General features: G+C 30.9%; 1 protein-coding gene across 3 annotated transcripts in view; it reads right to left on the bottom strand.

The window, feature by feature from the left end:
* LOC135132665 (extracellular serine/threonine protein CG31145) overlaps positions 1 to 13,063 on the bottom strand; it is a 431,251-nt gene that overhangs the window by 55,972 nt on the left and 362,216 nt on the right. For all 3 annotated transcript variants that reach the window (XM_064060827.1, XM_064060826.1, XM_064060828.1), the window contains one exon: positions 3,930 to 4,173. In XM_064060827.1, coding sequence (XP_063916897.1) covers positions 3,930 to 4,173 — 244 coding nt within the window. The remainder of the gene's footprint in view (positions 1 to 3,929; positions 4,174 to 13,063) is intronic.

Here is a 13,063-nt window from a genome sequence, read left to right as displayed (position 1 = left end):
AGGTCTATCTTACAGAGCTTGTGTTAAAAATTATTTTAAAGAAAAAAGTATTCTCACCGTGCCCTGTCTTTATATTTTATATGCTTTATTATATGTGAAGTCTAATCTCACCATCTATAAAAATCCCACAAATATGTCATTAATCACGAGATCTACCCATAGCATTCACACCGAATTCTATCGTATAGGTAGAAGTAGAAATGCCATCAATTATTATGGGCCCAAATTATTCAATAAATTACCGAAACGTATTGCTAACTTACCTTTTTCGCAATTTAGCCGTACTATAAGAAATTTTTTATTAAAAAACGCATTTTACTCTCTCGATGAATTTTTAAATTGTAGCGATGTCCTGTGTAGTTTTTACCAGTCGATTTGAATTATCTTGTAAATTGTATAATTTTAAACTCTTTATATTGTAACTTCATCTGACTTGACTTATGTACCCTAATGGTCATTAATAAATACTTACTTACTTACTTACTTACTTACTTACTTACTTACTTACTTAAACTTTTTCAGTTGTTCAATTCCTCGATTTTTCGATTTATTGATTTTTAAAATTTTTCATTTTTCGATTTTTCGGTTTTTCGAATCCTCGACTGAGATTTTTGGGGGAAAAAAATCAAAATTGTAAATATTAGATGTTTTTTCGATTTCTCGGTTGTTCAATTTTCGATTTCTCAATTTATTGACATTTCAGTTTTGGGATTTTTCAATTTTTATTTTTTCAATTTTTCGATTTCTCGATTTTACAATTTTTCGATTTTTCTATTTTTTCAATTATCGATTTTCAATTATCAATTATTCAATTTTTCGATTTTTCGGGTTGATTTTTAATATTTCGAATTTTTAATTTTTGTATTTTTAAAATTTTTTGATTTTTAGACTTTTACGATTTCTGGATTTTAAACTTTTTCAGTTGTTCAATTCCTCGATTTTTCGATTTATTGCTTTTTAAAATTTTTCATTTTTCTATTTTTTGGTTTTTCGAATTCTCGACTGAAATTTTTTGAAAAAAAAAATCAAAATTGTAAATGTTACAATGTTTTTTCGATTTCTCGATTTTTCAGTTTTCGATTTTTTAATTTATTGATAATTCAATTTTCGGATTTTTCACTTTTTGATTCTTCAATTTTTCGAGTTCTCGATTTTACAATTTTTCGATTTTTCTATTTTACAGTTTTTCGATTTTTCTATTTTACAATTTTTCAGGTTTTTGATTTTTTAATTTTTTGATTTTTTAAATTTTTTAATTTTTAGACTTTTACGATTTCTGGATTTTAAACTTTTTCAGTTGTTCAATTCCTCGATTTTTCGATGTATTGTTTTTTAAAATTTTTCATTTTTTGATTTTTCGGTTTTTCGAATTCTCGACTGAGATTTTGGGGAAAAAAAATCAAAATTGTAAATATTAGAATGTTTTTTCGATTTTTCGATTTTTCAATTTTCGATTTCTCAATTTATTTTTGGGATTTTTCAACTTTTAATTTTTCGATTTTTCTGTTTTTCAATTATCGATTTTCAATTACCAATTATTCAATTTTTCGATTTTTCGGGTTAATTTTTACTAGTATTTCGAATTTTTAAATTTTCGATTTTTGGACTTTTATTACGTTTTCCGGATTTTTCAAATTTTCAATTTCTCGAGTCATCGAAATTTTGATGTTTCGGTTTTTCAATTGTACAATTCTCCGATTTTTCGTTTTATTGATTTCTAAAATTTAACATTTTTCTATTTTGGGCAGTGTCGATTTTTCAATTTCTAGATCCTTTCGTGTTTTTTAAATTTGTCGATGTTTCGATTTTTCGATTTTCCAATTTTCCAAAAGTTTGACATAGCCTGGTGTTATTTAACCTAACCTAGCCTAAATAAATTAATTAACTGATTTAAAATGGTTAAACATGGCAGTGATCTGACATGATCCAGTTGACTTGACCTAACCAGATCTGATTTGATCTGGCCTGATTTGAGTTGGTCTGATTTTAATTGACTGAGATAGTCTGAAACAAGTTGTCTTGTCTGACCTTCCGTGATTTCTCCTAGTCTGGCTTAGCTAGACCTGACCTGGTTTAGCTTAGTTTGACCTGATTAGACCTAGCCTAATCTGAATTGATCTGATCTGATCTGATCTGATCTGACTTGAATTGACTACCACGCCTAGACCGACTTGATAAATAAGAAGTGGTACTAATTGATTTGAAATGATTAAAACTTTAGTGACTTGAATTCATCTCACTTGAACTGACAGCTTAGCTTGATCTGATTTGATAAATTGAAACCTAAATAGACTAGACGTAGCCTAGCTTGATTTGACCTAGCCTAGCCGAATTTAATTTGATTTGACCTAGCCTGACTAAATTAGTCCAATTTGAGTAGGGCTGACCTGAAGTGACCTGGTCTGATTTGACTTGACTTAGTCTGACCTGGATTATCTTAATGACTTGGCTTGATTTCACCGAGTCTGGCTAGGCCTGACCTGAGCTGACTTAACCTAGCCTGCTGAGCTAACTAGACTTAACCTGATCTGATCCGACTTGAATTGACCTGACTTAACATATTTGAATTGAGTTGTCTCTGATTTCATACCCAGGCTTGGTAGAGACTTGATCTAGCCTAGCGTAATTCATTCTAATCTGACCGGACCTGATTAAATGATCTGACCTGACTTGACTTGAGATGACTACACCTGACCTGCCCTAACCTAATTTGACTTGATAAATAGGAAATGATATTTACTAATTTAAAGTGATTAAAAATGGTAGTGACTTGATTATATTTCACTTAAAAAGATCTGACTTGACTACACTGATGTGCCTAGACCTGATATAGCCTGATCTAATTTGACTTGACCTAGCTTCATTTATTTTGAGTTGGGCTGACTTGAACTGACCCGGTTTGACTTGACGTGGCATAGTCTGACCTGACTTATCTTCATGACTGGGCCTGATATAACTCGCTTGATCTGAGCTAATCATACCTAACCTAATCTGAATCGATCTGATCCGACTTGACCTCGCCTGACATGGTTTCCATTGAGTTGATCTACCCCAGCCCAATATGGCCTGATTTCACCTAGCCTGGCTTGACCTAAACTTAACTGACCTAACCTAGTCTAATTTGATAAATAAGAAATGATATTAACTGATTGAAATTGCAGTGACCTGAGCTAAGATGATTTGATTTGAGCTGACTTAACTAGGCCTGACTTGATTAAGCCTGACTTGACCAGAATTGATTAAACCTGACTTAGCTACATCTGACTTGACTAGACTAGACCTGACTTGATTAGGCGTAACTTGATTAGGCCTGACTTGAATAAGCCTGACTTGAGTAGACCTGACTTGAGTAGACCTGATTTGAGTAGATCTGACTTGACGTAATTTCTTTAAACCTGCCTAGCTAGATCTGATTTGACTAAACTAGACTTGACTTGACCACACCTGATTTGATTAGGCGTAACTTGGCTAGACCTGACTTGAGTAGATCTGACTTGACTAAATTTGCCTAGATCTAATTTGCTTAGACCTGACTTAATTAAACCTGACTTGAATAGACTAGATTTGACTCGCTTAGACCTGATTTGACTAGACCTGACTTGACTATATCTGACGTAGGCTTGCCTGATCTGACCTGATCAGATTTGACTTAATCCAGCCTGATTTGAACAGGTTTAATTTGAGTTGCACTCACTTAACTTAAGTTTTCTTGATGACGTAGCATTTTCCCCTATCTTAGCCTAGCCTGATCTATCCTGATCTTACGACGATATCATCTACATAAAAATGGATAGAACTGATATGACTTTAACCAAATAAATCCCTTAAAAAACAAAACTTTCCAACATTCCGTAAACTCCCTTCCTCCACCAGCACCTAACACAATTAAAAACCGTCCCCGCACCGCTAAACCTCCGTTTTAGCTTTACCTTCCTGGCGGCGATCTCGTTGGATGGCAGGAAGGCGGCAAAGCTTCCTTCCAAACTGTCGGGAGTTCCGCAGATGGCGTGCGAAGTATCACAATAATAGGTACATTTGCCGTGAAAGCAGAGGTTATCGGACGGCGACACGAAGAACGTCTTGAGTAAATCGCCCTCGGCCTTCTGGTACAGTTCAGTGGTCATGTTGAGCAAACGGCCAGTGACCGGCATGGCCCTTCGGAAGCCCAGAAGTCTGCGGACAAAGGACATTATTAATTGCTTGACGGATTGCTGCGATTTGTCGATTCTTCGGTGGCGGTGGCAGAGGTGCTTAATTATTTCTTATTCGGTTTCTTCGGGCGAGTCGAAGTCGAAAAAGCCGCACGGAAAGTACAAATTGTTGCTGCCGCGTGCAGGAAACTGCATTAATTGTTTGTTGGTTAATTTTGTGGGTATAATTTTTCAATTAAAATGTAAATGGAAGCGGAGGAGGGATTAGGCAACCTTCAAGTCTAACGAGCGGAGATATATATTACGGGTGAAATTTCGAACGGGGGTATTAATAAATCAGGTGACGGCCCGATGCGTGTGAATATTGACAAACGCATTGGATTGGGGCTTTTTCTGGTTTCTGGAGTACACACAATGGAACTACACAATGGAGAAACGCGATGTGAAATGGCAACTGGCTCATACATATCGTATAACACTGGCCAACAAAAGTTTTTTCTTGTACTTTAATACACTAATGCGTCAGCGTGTGTACCTTGTCGCGTCCAATCGCGTACAAGCGCAAGTCCTCCATAAAGTAATCTAATTTTTACTTCTGACTTCGAAGGGTTTGCTACTTTCATGTTTTCTCGACGTGGCCTTTCGTTTCTTGTATGCGTATTAGGAATATCATGTAGATGGTAAAACGCTAACCCAACTTTATCTAATCATCCCTATCAACAATTGTGGTTTATGAACCCGTGTTGAGCTTTTACCCGAGACAACCAAATTATTGGAAAAAAATCAAAATTTTATGACATTTTGCAATTCAACTTTGAAACCGCAAAAAGGAATACTCTGAAATTTCCAACGTTTTCAGGTAAGCATGATAAATCTAAAATAAGCAAAATTTTATATTTTTATAATTACTTATACACCTGGGTTCTATTATTTTTAGGATTCACCTTTTTTAGGCACTACAAAATTTCTCGTTTTCTTTATTTTTCAATTTGACAATTTTACAATTTTCTGATATTTCCATGTCCCGATTTTAAGTTTTCTGAGTCAATTTTTCGATTTTCCTATTTTTACTTTCCCGATTTTTCTATCTTTCAATTTTCTGGTTTTCAGTACTTCAGTTATTTAATTTTTCGATTCTTAAATTTTTCGATTTTTCAATTTTTAGCGTTTTCTAACTATTCGATTTTTCAATTTTTCAATTTGCCGGTTTTCAGTACTTCAATTACTCAATTTTTCGATATTTCAGTTTTGAGATTTTTAAATTTTTCGATTCTTAATTTTTAGATTTTTCAGTTTTTGACGTCTCCTAAATATTCGATTTTTCAGTTTTTCATTTCAATTTTTTGTTTTTTTGACCTTTCGATTTCTTTTTTAAATTTTTTGATTTTTAAAATTAAAATGTTTCGATTTCTCGCTTTTCTTGCATTTAGTTTTTGCATTTTTAAATTTGACACTTTTCGATTTTACGATTTTTTGATGTTTCCATTTCCCGAGATTTTAATTTTCTATATCAATTTTTTGATTTCCCTATTTTTCATTTTCTCGATTTTTCTATCTTTTTAATTTTCCGGTTTTCGATATTTCAATTGCTCAATTTTTCGATATTTTCAGTTTTGAGGCTTTCCAATTTTTCGATTTCTGGCGTTACCGAAATTTTGATGTTTCGATTTTTCGATTGTTTAATGCCCCGATTTTTCGATTTTTAAAATTGTTAATTTTTTATTTTGAGCCATTTGGATTTTTTGGTTTTTCGACTCCCCGATTTTTCGATTTTTCAATGTTTTCAAAATTTGTCGATGTTTCGATTTTCCGATTTTCCAATTTTTTGACGATTCACTTTTGAGATTTCGCAACTTTCCGTTTTATAAAATTAAAATGTTTCGATTTCTCGTTTTATTATGTTTCAATTTTTCGATTTTACAATTTTTTGATATTTCCATGTCCCGATTTTGAATTTTCTGAATCAATCTTTCGATTTTCCTATTTTTACTCTCCCGATTTTTCTATTTTTCAATTTTTCGGTTTTTAGTACTTCAGTTACTCAATTTTTCGATATTTCAATTTTTCGATTTTTCAATTTTTAGCGTTTTCTAAATATTCGATTTTTCAATTTTTCAATTTTCCGGTTTTCAGTATTTAAATTAGTCAATTTTTCGATATTTCAGTTTTGAGATTTTTGGCGTTTTCTAAACATTCGACATTTTAGTTTTTCATTTCGATTTTACGATTTTTTGATGTTTCCATTTCCCGAGTTTTTAATTTTCTATATCAATTTTTTGATTTTCCTATTTTTCATTTTCTCGATTTTTCTATCTTTCTAATTTTACGGTTTTCGATATTTCAATTGCTCAATTTTTCGATATTTTCGGCTTTGAGGCTTTTCAATTTTTCGATTTCTCGCGTCGAAATTTTGATGTTTCGATTTTTCGATTGTTTAATGCCCTGATTTTTCGATTTTTAAAATTGTTAATTTTTTTATTTTGAGCCACGTTTTTATTATTTTTCAATTTTTCGATTTTACAATTTTTTTATGTTTTCATGTCCCGATTTTGAATTTTCTGTATCAATTTTTCGATTTTCCTGTTTTTTATTTCTCGATTTTTCTATTTTTCGATTTCCCGGTTTTCAGTACTTTAATTACTCAATTTTTCGATTCTTTAATTTTTGGCGTTTTCTAAATGTTCGATTTTTCAGTTTTTTAATTCTCGGAAATTTTTCGGGTTTTTGATATTTCAATTTTTCGATTTTTACGATTTCCCAGTTGTTTAATTCCTCGATATTTGGATTTAACGATTTTTTAAATTTCAAAATTTTCAATTTTTACTTTTTTTCTTCGATTTTTCAATTTTTCGACTTTTCGATTTCTCCATCTTTTCAAGTTTCGATTACGCGGTGTTTTTTCAATTGTTGGATGTTTGGATTTTCCAATTTTTCGATTTCTCCATTTATCGAAATTTTGATTTTTCGATGTGTTGTTTATTCTTTAATTTAAAATTTTTCCATTCTGGGACATTTCGATTCTTTGTTTTTTTGACTTTTCGATTTCTTGATCTTTTCACGTTTCTATCTAGCAATGTTTCGATTTTTCAAATTTTCGAAGGTTTTGCAATTTTTCGATTTTTTCAATTTGAGATTTTCCGATTCTTCAATTTTTCGATTTTCTTATTTTTCAATTTCTCGATTTTTCTATTTTTGTCGTTTCTAAATTTTCGATTTTTTGGTTTCCTGATTAATCGATTTTTCAGTCTTTCAATTCTCCATTTTTTCGGGTTTTTGATTTTTTAATTTTTAAATTTTTGAAAATTTAAATTTTTCGAACTTTACGACTTCCCGATTGTTCAATTTCCCGATTTTTCGATTTAACTTCTTTTTTTAATTCCAAAGTTTTCAATTTTGAATTTTTGCTTAGAGCCAGTTCGAGTTTCCGACTTATTAATTTCTCGATCTTTTCATGTTTCGATCACTCGATGTTTTTCAATTTTTGGATGTTTGGATTTTTCGATTTTCCGATTTTTTTTTAAATTAAAAATTTTCAGTTTTGAATTTTTCGATCCCGGGATATTTCGATTTTTCGTTTATTTGACTTATCGACTTTTCGATTTGTCAATCTTTTCATGTTTCCATCTCTCTCAGTGTTTTTTTAAGTTTTTCGATTTCCCAATTTTTCGACATTGCAGTTTTGACATTTTGTAATTTTTGATTTTTGAAATTTTTTCTCTGGTTTTTCTTGTTTTTCAGTTTTTCGATTTTTTAAATTTTACATTTTTCGGTTCTTCAATTTTTCGAGTTTACGATTTTTTGATGTTTCCATTTCCCGATATTTTTAATTTTCTGTATCAGTTCTTCGATTTTCCTATTTTTCAGTATATCGATATTTTTTTATTTTTCGATTCTTAAATTTTTAGATTTTTCAATTTTTGGCGTTTCTATATTTTTAATTGTTGATTCCTCGGGCATTTTTCGATATTTCAGTTTCGAAATTATTCAGTTTTTCGATTTTTCGGTTTATTTTTAATATATCGAATTTTTAAATTTTCGATTTTTGCCCTATTATTACAATTTCCGGATTTCAATTTCTTGAATCATCGAAATTTAATGTTTCGATTTTTCTATTTATTGATTTCTAAAATTCGTAATTTTTCGATTTTGGGCCATTTCGATTTTCCGACTTTTCGACTTCCCGATTTTTCAATTTCTCGATCTTTTCATGTTTCGGTCTCTCGGTGTTTTTTAAATTTGTCGATGTTTCAGTTTGAAATTTTGCAATTTTTCAATTTTTAAAATTCTATATTTGCATTGATTTTTAACATTTTTTCTTTCGTTTTTCTTGTTTTTCCTTTCGATTTTTTAATTTTACATTTTGCGGTTCTTCAATTGTTCGATTTTTGAATTTTTACCAATTTCTCTGTTTTCAATATTTCAATTACTCAATTTTTTGATATTTCAGTTGAGATTTTCAATTTTTTATTCTTAAATTTGTCAATTTTTCAATTTTTGGCGTTTCTAAATCTTCGATTTTTCGGTTTCCCGATGAATCGATTGTTCGATTTTTTTTCAGTTTTTCAATTCTCGGGAATTTTTTGGGTTTTTGATTTTCCAATTTTTCGATTTTTCAAAATTTCAATTTATCGATTTAACCTTTTTTTTTAATTTCAAAGTTTACAATTTTGAATTTTTCGACTTAGCAAATTTCGATTTTACGACTTCTCGACTTCTCGATCTTTTCATGCTTCGACCTGCCGGTGTTTTTTTAAATTTGTCGATGTTTCGGTTTTCCTATTTCCCAATTTTCCAATTTTTCGATTTCCCAATTTTTCGAGATTTTGCAATTTTTCGATTTTAAAAATTTTATATTTTTCGATTTTTCAATTCTTCGATTTTACGATTTTTTGATGTTTTTATTTCCCGATTTTTCTATTTTTAATTTTCCCGGTTATGAATATTTCAGTTACTCCATTTTCCGACATATCAGTTACGGGATTTTTCAATTTTCCAATGTTTTGACTTTTAAAATTAAAATATTTCTCGTATTTCTTGTTTTTTGGTTTTTCGATTTTTTAAATTTTACATTCTTCGATTTTGCGATTTTTGCTGCTTCCATTTCCCGATTTTGAATTTTCTATATCAATTTTTCGATTTTCCTATTTTAGGTCACTCCATTTTTGGATATTTTCTCTTTTGGGATTTTTCAATTTTTCGATTTTTCAATTTTTGGCGTTTCTAAATTTTCGATTTTTCAGTTTCCCGATTAATCGATTATTAAATTTGTCAGTGTTTCAATTCTCCATTTTTTCGGGTTTTTGATTTTTTAACTTTTCGATTTTTGAAAATTTCAATTTTGCGAATTCTGCGACTTCCCGATTGTTCAGTTTTTCGATTTAATGATTTTTTTAATTTAAAAGTTTCTAATTTTGAATTTTTTGCTTTGAGTCATTTCGATTTCTCGGTTTTTCGACTTTTCGATTTCTCGATCTTTTCATGTTTCGATTACTCGGTGTTTTTTCAATTTTTGGATGCTTGGATTTTCCAATTTTCCGATTTCTCCATTATTGAAATTTCGATGTTTCGATTTTTGGATTGTTCAATTTCCCAATTTTTCAATTTGCTGATTTTTTTTATTTTAAAATTTTTCAATTTTGAATTCTTGATTCTGGGCCATTTCGATTTTTCGGTTATAATTGACTTCTCGACTTTTCGACTTCTCGATCTTCTCATGTTTCTATCACTCGATGTTTTTCAATTTTAGGATGCTTGGATTTTCAGCTTTTTCGATTTGTCGATTTTTTTTTATTTAAAATTTCTCAATTCTGGGCCATTTCGATTTTTCGGTTATTTGACTTCTCGATTTTTCGATGTCTCCATCTCTCTGTGTTTTTCAGTTTTTCGATTTTTTAAATTTTACATTATTCGGTTCTTCAATTTTTGGATTTTACGATTTTTTGATGTTTCCATTTCCCGATTTTTTAAATTTTCTGTATCAGTTTTTCGATTTTCCTATTTTTCAGTATGTCGATTTTTTTATTTTTCAGTTACTCAATTTTTCGATATTTCAGTTGAGATTTTTCAATTTTTCGATTCTTAAATTTTTAGATTTTTTTATTTTTGGCGTTTCTAAATTTTCAATTTTTCATTTCTCGGGCATTTTTCGGGTTTTTGATTCTTTAATTTTTCGATTTTTGAAAATTTCAATTCATCGATTTAAGTCTAATTCGATGATCTTTCGATTTTTGGATGTTCGGGTTTTTCAATTTTTCGATTTCCCGACTTTTCGACATTTCAGTTTTCAGATTTTGAAATTTTTCGATTTTTACAATTAAAATTTTTCGATTTCTCGTTTTTGTTATTATTCAGTTTTTAGATCTTTAAAATTTTATATTTGCATTGATTTTTAAAATTTTTTATTTCGTTTTTCTTGTTTTTCTGTTTTTCGATTTTTTAAATTTTACATTTTTCGATTTTTCAATTTTTGGCGTTTCTAAATTTTTGGTTTCCCGATTAATCGATTGTTCGATTTTTCAGTTATGCCATTCTCGGGGATTTTTCGGGTTTTTGATTTTTCATTTTTTCGATATTTGAAAATTTCAATTTTTCGATTTAACGATTTTTTTTTAAATTTCAAAGTTTTCAATATTTAATTTTTCGACTTCTCGACTTTTAGATTTCTTGATCTTTGTATATTTCGATTCTGCGATTTTTTGATGTTTCCATTTCCCGATTTTTTAATTTTCTGTATCAGTTTTTCAATTTCTCGATTTTTCTATTTTTACATCTCCCGGTTTTCAATATTTCAGTTACGATCTCCGGTGTTTTTTAAATTTCTCGATGTTTGGATTTTCCAATTTTTCAATGTTTCGATTTCTCGTTTTCCTTGTTTTTCAGTTTTTTGTTTGTGATTTTTTAAATTTTACATTTTTCTGTTTGCTTTCTTATGTATCAACTTTTCGAACAACTTCCTATTTTTCAGTCTCTCGATTTTTTATTTTTCAATTTCCCCGTTTTCCACATTTCAATTGCTCAATGTTCGAATATTTTCAGTTTTTAGATTTCTCCAATTTACGATTCTTAAAATTTTCGATTTTTCAATTTTTGTCAGTTTTAAGATTTTTCAGTATTTTTGAAAATTTCCATTTTTCGACTTTCACGACTTCCCGATTGTTCAATTTCCCGATTTTTAGATTTTTTTATTTTATCGATGTTTCGATTTTTCTAGTTTTTCAATTTTTTGACATTTCAGTTCAGAGATTTTGCAATTTTTCGATTTTACGATTTTTTGGTGTTTCCATTTCCCGATTCTTATATTCCCTAATTTTCTTGACCTGTTGGTTTTTCGGCTTTTAAAATTTTCCAACACCTCAATTGGGATTTTTTCAATTTTTGGGTATTTCGATTATTCTACGTTTTAAATTTTACATTATTCGATTTTTTGAGGTTTCGATTTTTCTGAATATATCCTACCTTAAATGTGCAAAATATGATGAGTTTATACTTGTGATTTATTTTTAATACATGATTATATATTTTAAATTTGCTTATACAGGGTGTCTCAGAAAAATTAATGACTGAGCTGTTAAAAAATAATTATCCAATCAGATTTAGGAATATAACACGTTACTATGGAAATATGCAATTTCACACGTTTTAAATTTAACATGTTAACAAGTACTAGCCCCGCCCACCCGCCTCCTATTTTTTCAGAGGATATGTCATTTGCCAAAATAAGACTTTTGTTAGATTCTGCCGAAATGTCTTGGTTTTTGCTGCATAAAGGTACAATTTGAAAATTTTACAAAATATGCATTTTTCTAAGCCCATTGTTTACTATCCAGAGTGTCGACTTAACCTCAAATTATTGTTAGACGTTAGCTAAGCCATACATTCAGAAAACATTTTTTATGGCATGACGCACCAAGTGTGGTGTTTCCTGGCTTTGATACGCCTCCCCAATTTTGAAAAATAAAAGTCCCCCAAATCCGGAATTTATTATTCTATAATAAATAAATCCAATATTCGCCACAGTTCCGTAAACGACACAAAGCTGCTCAAATCCAAATCTCTGCCTCTTCTTTCCGAAGTTCGCAACAAAGCAATAACCTTTCACACCCGCCGTAAACCCCTCGACCGCCTCCCGCGCCACATATTATAAATTTTGACGACTTTGTCCTCCCTTCATTAAAAATGAATCCGAAACTGTAAACTTGTCGCTTCCCTCGTCCGATTTGCTTTTATTTGCACTTTATTAAGAACATCCAACTTTTCACGAGCACTTCCGGTCTAATGACACCATGAATGCGAAACTCGGGAGGTCAAATAAAGAAGTAAATAAGTAATAATGCGGGTCGGGTTTCAACCACGTCTCCACCTACTTTAAACAAAACTACAACTTGCAACAAGCTCTGTTTTCAAGTTTGGAGTGTTTGCAACCTGACCTCCGGAACAAGTCGACAAAAGGATTCCAAACAGGACTAGCACGAGTGACAAATTGGACCGGCTGCCACTAAGTTTACATGATAAATAGGGGTGATTTTTCCCGCTAATTAATAACGGTCGATGATAGTTTTGGGGTTGGATCGAAGGTTCAAGTGTTGCGGAAGATAATTTAATTAAGGGGATGGATTATGGAAAAAGACGGTGCATGCTGAGTGCTGGATTCGTTAACGGCTAGATTGCCTTCACCACTGGCTTAGTGGCTGATTTAGGGGTGGTTTTTTACGAAGTGAGATGATGGAGGCTTATGGGGTTGAAATAATTTGTGAACATTCATTTGCACTGACGAAGAATGTCACCTGTCGATCAACTTTGGCATGGATTATCTATTAATTGACAATGACTGGGAAATGCTGCATGTGCTTTTGTGCTTTTATTCCATATGCACCACTGGTAGAACGCATGTTGTTTGATTTTTAATCAATACT

The sequence above is a fragment of the Zophobas morio genome, unplaced genomic scaffold (genome assembly GCF_036711695.1).
Source record: "Zophobas morio isolate AGI-343-1 ecotype UQ-CSIRO unplaced genomic scaffold, CSIRO_AGI_Zmor_V1 ptg000021l, whole genome shotgun sequence".
NCBI classification, from domain to species: Eukaryota; Metazoa; Arthropoda; class Insecta; order Coleoptera; family Tenebrionidae; genus Zophobas; species Zophobas morio.
The sequence above is the reverse complement of the archived record's forward strand: the minus strand, read 5'-3'. Positions and strand labels throughout refer to the sequence as shown.